This window comes from Gadus macrocephalus, chromosome 9, assembly GCF_031168955.1.
Source record: "Gadus macrocephalus chromosome 9, ASM3116895v1".
Taxonomy (NCBI): domain Eukaryota; kingdom Metazoa; phylum Chordata; class Actinopteri; order Gadiformes; family Gadidae; genus Gadus; species Gadus macrocephalus.
The window spans coordinates 20,126,771-20,135,708 of record NC_082390.1 but is presented as its reverse complement, the minus strand read 5'-3'; the positions used below and the strand labels follow the sequence as shown (position 1 = coordinate 20,135,708).

The following is an 8,938-nucleotide window of genomic DNA, read 5'->3' as shown; positions in this document are numbered from 1 at the left end:
TGCAGTGCGCTGCAGCCAGGGTTGCCAGATTGGGCGGGAAATCGGTCCCAATCTGGCAACACCGCACAGGAGTGGGGGTGTATCTACACAGATTCCAGGGCGCACCTTTTATTCCCACACCTCCCGTCCAGACAGATCAAGATGCAGGCGTTTTAAAAGCGAGGAGGATCGCCGTCCAGATCGATGTTTGTGAGTGCTGCCATATTGAATAATATGATGGGGAGGGGGGGGGGGGGGGGTGGGGGGGATAACCTTTCTATGCATAGGCCTGTGATGCTTGCGGTAGTCCTGGTCGAGACAATAGTGCTGGCTATGCACCCTAAGGTGGAACCCCAGCCCCATGAGTGAGATGCCAGCATAGTGCAATCTCGGTATATTTAAATCAAGGTCGATCTGAATTTGCACCGTTGCGATGATGCATCCTGTTTGGGGGATGGATAGCACAATGCGATCACCTTCGATACGTTGGAGCCGAAATGCGGAGATCTAAGATCTGGTGATGATCCTCCCAGCCTGTGATTTTGTAAACGCGACGTCCACTTTTGTGGCATAACCAGGTGGACCACAAACCCCTGCAGTTGCGGCAAAAGTTTGGCGTGAGGGCTGATAGAATCTCGTCCAAATATGAAGGTTCATCACCGAAGACTGGGATGTCTGTTATTGATCAGAGCTCCAGAGCCCGTTCAGCACCATGGAGAGTACACCATTTGGTCTGATGGGGTAGCTGTGTTTCTGGGGAGCCTGTGTGTTGTTTTGCAAAGAAAATACTGGGGCATTGCTATTGCTATTAGTCTAGTTCTGAACCATGATGTGTCTGTTATACATTGTAAAAGGTTTTGAAATTTTAGAGGATAAAATAATCATGCAGTAATTTTTGTTTATTCAAATTATGAAATGAACAGACAACCTGTCAATCAGTTGAACGCCACTGTTGCACCTTCTTGTTTTGGTGAGGGTGCCACTGATCACGGGTCTGTGCTGGACGTGGTGTTTACATTTTAATGATTAAATTACATCATCAAATTTAACCTTTCAACCATTTAATTGGCTCATTGATTATTCAAACTAAAATCATCATATGAGTCAACAAGGTCTATATCTGTTCATACCGTGTCATCCATAATGTAATCTGTTTGTCTGTGTGTTTGGTGTCCCCACAGGGCTTAGCGTAGTGGTCTTACTGGGCCAGATATGGCACATGGAAAAAGGCCAGACACACTTAACAGAGTCCTGGTTCCCGGCTCTCCGCCCTGCCCTGCCACCTGCCGGGGGAAGAATGAGCACCAGGAGGAACAGAGGAGCCTAGCAAGGGAGGAGCAGGCTCACTCCAGAAGAACCCACGGTGACCATGGCCAGCCCCCCCCCCCCATCCCTTCCACTCACTACTTCCTGAAGTCGGAGAACATGGAGGAGGCGGAGACCTGCTCCGAGTACGACAACGTGGGCTCGGACGTGGAGCAGGACTACGACGAGGTCCTGCACGTCAACCGAGGAGGAGGAGGAGGAGGAGGAGGAGGAGGAGGAGGAGGACACGTCAACATGAGCTACTACAGCCAGTACTCCTCCGAGGAGGGCAGCTACGCAGAACACACCCTGTCGGGGGAGGGGCTGTCCGGCCCCGTGACGCCCCCCCCCTCTCCCCCTCTGCATCGGCAGGAGGCGCGCCCCGACACCGAGCCGCCCCGCCCGTCCGACCCTCGCTTCTGTCGCCACCCGCCCCCATCCCCTCCCCTCCCTGCCCCCCCTCCCGGAGGCGAGCGCGACGGCCACGGCCACGGCCACGGCGGCGGGGGCGAGGCGGACGCCATCCGGAGGCTGGGCTACTTCATCGATGACTCGGACGAGATAGAGGAGGTGCTGGACGGGGTGCGCTTCGTGGAGGACCTCGAGGAGGACTGTGACACGGGCCCCGAGGAGGCGGCCCCTGCGGTGTACCAGTGCAGCGACGCTCAGCGGGGCGGCAAGAGGGGCGAGGAGAGGTTCAGAGAGGACCGGGCGGCCATCACCAGGAGCCCCGAGCCGCCGCCAGTGGCCAGCAGGCGGCTGGTGTGTGAGGCCGCTGGCCGGGGGTCCAGGGAGAAGGGGCGACCGGGCAATGGGAGAGGGAGGAGGGGCCCAGCCGGGGAGGCTGAGAACGGAGCCGCGGGCCCCAAAGGAGGACCTGACGTCAGCGGTGAACCCAATCCAAAGATGGCCCCAAAGGACGGCAGAAAGGCCGTCGCACGGACCAAAACCAGATCCGACGGTGTGAAAAGCCGACCTCAGCCCCCGCCTCGGCAGCCCCCTCCCCAAAGGCACGTCCCCCCCAAGCAGGCCCCGTCTCCCAAAGAGACCCCCGTCCCGGCCCCGGCCCCCCTCGACAACGGGGCGGCACACCAACAAGAGAGTCACCCCAGGGCCCCCAAACAGAACCCGGAGCAGCTGGAGGCTCCAGCGCAGCACAGGGATCCCCTCCCAGACAGACCCAGACAGCAAGAGAAAAACCCACAGGTAAGCTCCTGTTCTACATCCTGTTCCGGGCTACGGCCGGTACATTCGCTCCGTACCAGCCTCCCTCCAGTTTCACACAGGAACATAAGTGGGACGTTGCAAACATATTCAATTCCTTTTTCAAACACAGAGATAAAAAAAAATGCAAACATTTATTTTATGAATAATGCATCCATGTTAATTACCTTGTGTTCAAGTATTCCTTGTCCTGTTGAATGGGTCCCGCAGGGCGAGAGGAGCCAGCCCACCTTGATGGCCGAGGAGGCGCCCGAGCAGCCCAGCAGGCCCCCGTGCCCACAGGACCCCCCCCCACCAGAGGAGAACAACAGCAGCCCCCAGGTGAGGTCCTCAGCTTAGGCATGTGTGGTCGGCCTCCCTGACTGGTGTAAATATTAGGTTAAACAAAGGGAGTAGGCGGTTCTTACAGACATTGGGAAACATGTGCCTTCTTTTTATGGGTGTGTGTTTGCAATGTGTGTGCAAGGGCCACAGTAGCTCAGGGGGTAGAGACTAGTAACCGGAAGGTTGCTAGTTCGATCCCCGGCTCCTCATAGTTGAGTGAAGAGGTTTCCCTGAGCAAGACACCTCACTTACTGCTCCTGACGGGCTGGCTGTCGCCCTGCGTGGTTCACTCGGCCGTCAGTGTTTGAATGTGTGAATTGTGTGAATTGTGTGAATTGTAAGTCGCTTTGGATAGAATCGTCAACCAGCAAAATCCCCTAATTGTAAAATGTAAAATGTAAATGTTTGACTTTGGGATTTTGTGATGGAGTGTGATGGCGTGTGATTGTCCTAACCCCATGAATGGTCTACTGGAGGTAATAATAATAATAATAATACATTTAATTTAGAGGCGCCTTTCAAGACACCCAAGGTAGTGCTGTTGTTACTGAAGCTACAGCGATGCTATGAGTGTAGACCCAATGCTACAGAGCACTAATCAATATCCACCTTTTGCAGAAAACGCAGGAAACGGCCGCCTTCCCCAGCTTTGTGGACGGTAACAGTCTTACATGTAAATGCCAAACATGTAGAGCTTCATTTACACAGGCTTTGTGCTCCATAAGTAACTACAAGAGTGTGCTGCTGTGTGTCTTCTGCTGTTGTGGCTTTAGTCCCAGGCCCCTGTGAGCCAGAGGACCTCATCGATGGGATCATATTCGCGGCTAACTACCTGGGTTGCACGCAGGTGCTGTCCGATAAGAATCCCTCCAAGTCCATACGCATGACGCAGGCCCAGGAGGCCGTCAGCCACATCAAGGTGAGCGTCTTCTAGAGAGGGACCCAGGTCAGCGAACAAGATGAGATGAGCACTTGAGATGACTAACAGTAAAGGCTGGCTCCAGATAGGGTAACACCTGTGTTATACACTGTTGCGCCACACGATGGTGCTATTACACCTTTTATACGAAAATCCTTAAAATCCTTACACTGAAGAAACATTCAGTGTAAGGTTACACGTTATTGTTTTGTATATGGACTGCTAAATAAAAGGTATAATGTCCAATTATTGAACCTGTGATAGAAACATAATTCGTATACCAAATGAAGGCCACGTTTATCATCCTCTGTGAAATCCTTGAAACAACATAGAGTCAAGATGAAGACTCTCAAATGGTCACTGAGGTGGACCTCTTCATCTCCACTAAAGCCGTCAAGGTGCTGAACGCTGATACGCAGGTGAGTCACTAAAAGTACTAAAAGCGAAACTAATACTTAACGTAAATACATGGTTTTATTTTGGTCGGATAAAGATTATGACCTTGTACGATTTCTGCCCCTGGTGCTCTTCAGGAGACCATGATGGACAGTGCCTTGCGGACCATCTCCTACATCGCAGACATCGGCAGCATTGTGGTGCTGATGGCCCGCCGACGTATGTCCCAGGGCACCCTCCAGGACGACTCGGAGGCCTCCATGTCCTCCGCCGACGGCAAGAACCAGTACCGGATGATCTGCTACGTGTTTGAGTCGGAGGACGTGAGTGTTCACACCATTACAGCACAAACACAGCAATGAAATGGCACTAAAACACCCAAAGGGATGACATATAAGGTATGGCATCTGGTTTTCTGTTTCTATATATAGTTCAGTGGACGATTACATGCGTTTTCTTTACCCTCTCTTGTGCTGAGTAATAGTGTACCCTAAGCCCCTCCCCCTGCCTCCTCTAGGCGCAGCTCATCGCTCAGTCCATTGGTCAGGCCTTCAGCGTGGCCTACAGGGAGTTCCTCCGAGCCAATGGCATCAACCCCAAGGACCTGAGTCAGAAACAATACAGTGACATCATCAACTCCCAGGAGATGTACAACGATGACCTCATTCATTTCTCAAACTCTGACAACTGTAAAGAGGTAGGAAAAAACACAATGTGTCCGGGACTGCGAAACACAAACAATTATCATTCATAACATGGTTGATTCCCTTTAAAGATCCCATATCATGCTTTATTAGGGTTAATAATTGAATCTGGGGGAACTACTAGAATAGGATTACATCCCTGTGTGATAAAAGTAAAGCCCTGTAAACCATAAGAGCCGAACAGTCGGCCTGCTTTGCCCTGAGCTGTGCTGTGTGCTGTGCAGCTGTACGTGGAGAAGCAGAAGGGGGAGATGCTGGGCGTGGTGATCGTGGAGTCGGGCTGGGGCTCCATCCTGCCCACCGTCATCCTGGCCAACATGCTGAACAGCGGGCCGGCCGCGCGCTCGGGGCGGCTCAGCGTGGGCGACCAGATCATGTCCATCAACGACACCAGCCTGGTGGGGCTGCCGCTGGCCACCTGCCAGGGTATCATCAAGGTAGCCCCTCAGCCGGCTCCCTTTCTGTCCGTCCCGCGGGACGTTTCCCCCGTTTAGGTTTCCGATGATGGCTAGAAATGTTGATGCATAGGATGCCGTGTGTTTATAGACGAGAGTTTTAAGCCAGCATTTCCATATTCGACCCCATCCTCACGATGGAGTCGAACACAAAGCAGGCACTCACACAGACAGACGCACAGCACGCACACATACACACAGGAAGAGTGTTGTATTTGAGGAGACACCTTTGGTTGGAGAGAGACGTGTGATTGTGTTATTGTGTACCTTCAGGGGTTAAAGAACCTGGTGAAGGTGAAGCTGAGCATCGTCAGCTGCCCTCCTGTCACCACCGTGCTCATCAAGAGACCCGACCTCAAGTTCCAGCTGGGCTTCAGTGTTCAGAACGGCATTGTGAGTAGCACCTGTCAACGCACGTCTCACCTAAAGTCCATCCATCCATCCGTCCACTTTTATGTCCCATATCGACTTTACCTTAACTCGGGCGATAAGGTAAGTAGGGCAGCTCGGGGTCCCCCTCCTTTGGGGCCTTCCACCACCTGCTCCAGTGGGACGGCTGGACATTCCCAGGCCCCCGGGGAGACCTCCTCCCTCCAGCGTGTCCTGGGTCAGCCCCGGGATCTCCTCCCAGTTGGGCGCACATGGAGCCCCTCCAGCAGGAAGTGCCCGGGCGCATCCTGAACAGATGCCCCAGCCACCTCAGCTGGCCCCTCTCCACACAGAGGGCCACTAGGGGGGCCATCACCCAGCTCCTCATCCTGCCATGGAGTGTGGACTCGGCTGGGCCGCGCTTCTGCACAGGAAATTAATTCATGCCACTTGGATCCAGCTCTGTGTCCGACACTAAGCCTAAGCCTGCTCCCCAGTCACTCCCATCCAGGTTTCCCAGTCCCTGCTTAAGTTACTGGTTTAGTCAGTGAGATTCCAGTCAGGAGTCAGTAGGTGGAGCCTTTTATGATCTGTGAAGGCTAATGATCTGTACTTCTGTTAGCATAGCATATGTTTGTTCAACAACAGTCAAAATATTTAAAAGTGTAACTATGCAGTCATAAACACATTTGTTGTTTGCGATATTGGCTTATAACAAGTAAGTAAGTAAGTAAGTAATTGTGTAACTGCTCCTGATATTATATATATATTTTTCTCAATAGCCTGTGTCGGGAAAATAGTTTGATAACACTTGCTCTGCATAACAATAAGTCAGGACACTTCCTTGATTCAGTTTTCATGTATTCAAATACGTGCCGTTTCTCACACGCATACTGTTTACATTTGATATCAGTTGGACTAATGTGGATGTAGTGTGTATTAAGAACCAAAACAAACCAGATTAAAAACAATACAAACTACAGCCTCAGCCAAAGTGCTCCTCCCTGGCACTGCCTCCCTGCTGAGCGGCTGGGAGACTCAGACTTCAACGGGATGTTTATGGGGTTGTCGTTTAGGGCCCTGGATCTGCTTTGATAAACATGACCCAAGGCATAGAGCTCCTTGAAATGCAGTTACAAAATAAAGAACTTTCCTGCGAATGGACATTTACACGAGGCCATTCAGCGACGGCAAAGTTTCCGTCTGCATAGGAATCAGAAATAAAATACTAAACATAAAATAACCCTATTTTGACTTCAAAGTAACCAATGTGATGACTGTTGTGCTTCAGATTTGCAGTCTAATGCGTGGCGGAATAGCTGAGCGCGGCGGCGTTCGGGTCGGCCACAGAATCATTGAGATCAACGGGCAGAGTGTGGTAGCCATGGCCCACGAGAAGATCGTCCAAACGCTGTCGGTCTCCGTGGGCGAGGTAAGGCCGCCCCAATCCACTCTCTACTCTACTGTTTATCACTTTAGTATGGGGCGAACCAAGGCTGAAGGATGTCTACAGGTACACTGTGGACACTGAGCTGTGTTCACACCAAAGGATGACACGTTGACTTTTAACCTTGTGAAAAACTGTACAGTCTACTATTAACTATTTTCAATAATTCATGACATGGATACAGGACTACTCGATGGCCATGGGTAACTTGAAAGAAATATGCAGGCATCATCATTCCAGCCCTCCTCCAACTTTCCTCTTCATTCAGAAGAAAGTTGCATAATGATGTATCTTTATTTCAAACTCTTCTACCCTTATTTACCACGTTATTCCCTTGGGGGGCCAATTCTTTGAAATATGTATCTAGAAGCTTATGATGTCCGGAGCCTAACGCCTAGTCCTGTATCGGTCAGTGATAGGTCAGACGTGGTAGGACTGTTTAAGGCGGGGTGGTGAACCATGTCATCTTGATATAACTTAACTTTGGCTGGGCTCTCGATTACTGGGAATGACTTCACTTTCACTGTAGTCATCAGCAGCCTTCCTTTTCCTCCTGCACCTTTCTGCCTCCCTACTAGATCAATATGAAGACAATGCCTGCAGTGATGTTCAGACTGCTGACCGGACAAGAGACGCCCATCTACATATAGAGGAGACCTTCACTACGATCGCACAAGACCAGTGGGCGCATGCATATAATAACCACTCCTGGAAAAATGCTCCATTTGGTCGACTTGATCACCAAGCTATGAAAGATCAACACCACTGAACATTAAAAACCACACCAACATCGACACCCATGTTTAAGATAAAGGCAACAAGGCCGAGCTGCTGTTTACCAAGAAAAAACAAACCGCCACGCTTAAATCTCGTCGCTACATGTGTGTGCTGCCTTACGTGGTCCGCTATGTTGAACCCACAGTGTACATAACCCTGCTCCTTTTTGATGTGTGCCGAGGCGGCGAGGAGCCCCGGGGCCATTGCTTCAGGGCGTAGGGGACGCAGCGCGGTCGCCTGCGCAGACCGGGGAGGAGCAGATCCGTTTACAGTATTACCCCCAGCACTGGGGGGAGGGAGGGGGGAGTTGTGTCTGCATGAAGTGCCCCACTTTAGTTCTGCATGGCTAGCGAGTTGGAGGAGATAGACAGGGAGTTAAAAAAAAAAGAGGAGAAAAATCATTTTATTTGGAGCTGTCGCAAGCACTGGAAAGAACATCCAGTTCTCACCTACAGATTAGTTGTTTCTCTTTCTTGAATTGCATTGTCATAAGGAGTATAGTGTGAATAAGCTGTCTATAGTGGTGAGTGTGAGCATTGGGTATGGGAGAGAGGGAAATAATAGGGCCATGATTATTTTCTTATGAAGTGACAAAATAGTACATTTATTTTTTATTTCATCGTTTTTTTTATAATATTACGAGGTGTAAAGTGTAATACTACTGTACATAGTTTGGTTTCCAATCGGTACTGTGTGGAAAGGCTTTGTGTATTCCTAGATGCATGTTACTTCCTCTACTTTAACGTAATCTACAAGAAGAATCGGCACCGGTATTCATTTTTGAACTGTCTCAATGTTTTCTGTATCATGTTTCAGAGGAACATACTATGTTGTAAAAACGCTCTTTAAGTATTGAAACAATGGTGAAATGGTGTTCCTGAAGGCCAAAGAAACCATTATACTTGGAAATACATATTGTTCAGCATATTTACCATAGCGTACCAGAATGTATCAAACTATATGTAACTATATGAATGTATTAGACAATTAAAAAACTAATGTCACAGCGTAACAGCGCTGCCCCGGTTCTTTTTGTGAA

The 8,938-nt window shown here is 50.3% G+C and overlaps 1 protein-coding gene across 2 annotated transcripts; it reads left to right on the top strand.

Annotated features, from left to right (window-relative positions):
* The first annotated feature begins 36 nt into the window (after positions 1–36).
* apba2a (amyloid beta (A4) precursor protein-binding, family A, member 2a) lies at positions 37–8,911 on the top strand. 2 transcript variants are annotated; one of them, XM_060061323.1, is made up of 12 exons: positions 37–189; positions 1,161–2,490; positions 2,719–2,829; positions 3,451–3,490; positions 3,606–3,751; positions 4,084–4,170; positions 4,285–4,470; positions 4,665–4,844; positions 5,076–5,288; positions 5,580–5,699; positions 6,967–7,107; positions 7,701–8,911. In XM_060061323.1, the coding sequence occupies exons 2-12, from the start codon at positions 1,192–1,194 to the stop codon at positions 7,770–7,772; spliced, it is 2,595 nt and encodes an 864-aa protein (XP_059917306.1). In that variant the 5' UTR covers positions 37–189; positions 1,161–1,191; the 3' UTR covers positions 7,773–8,911. The 2 variants fall into 2 exon arrangements, with proteins under 2 accessions (XP_059917306.1, XP_059917305.1); XM_060061322.1 differs by having other exon boundaries at positions 3,451–3,505.
* Positions 8,912–8,938: the final 27 nt, after the last annotated feature.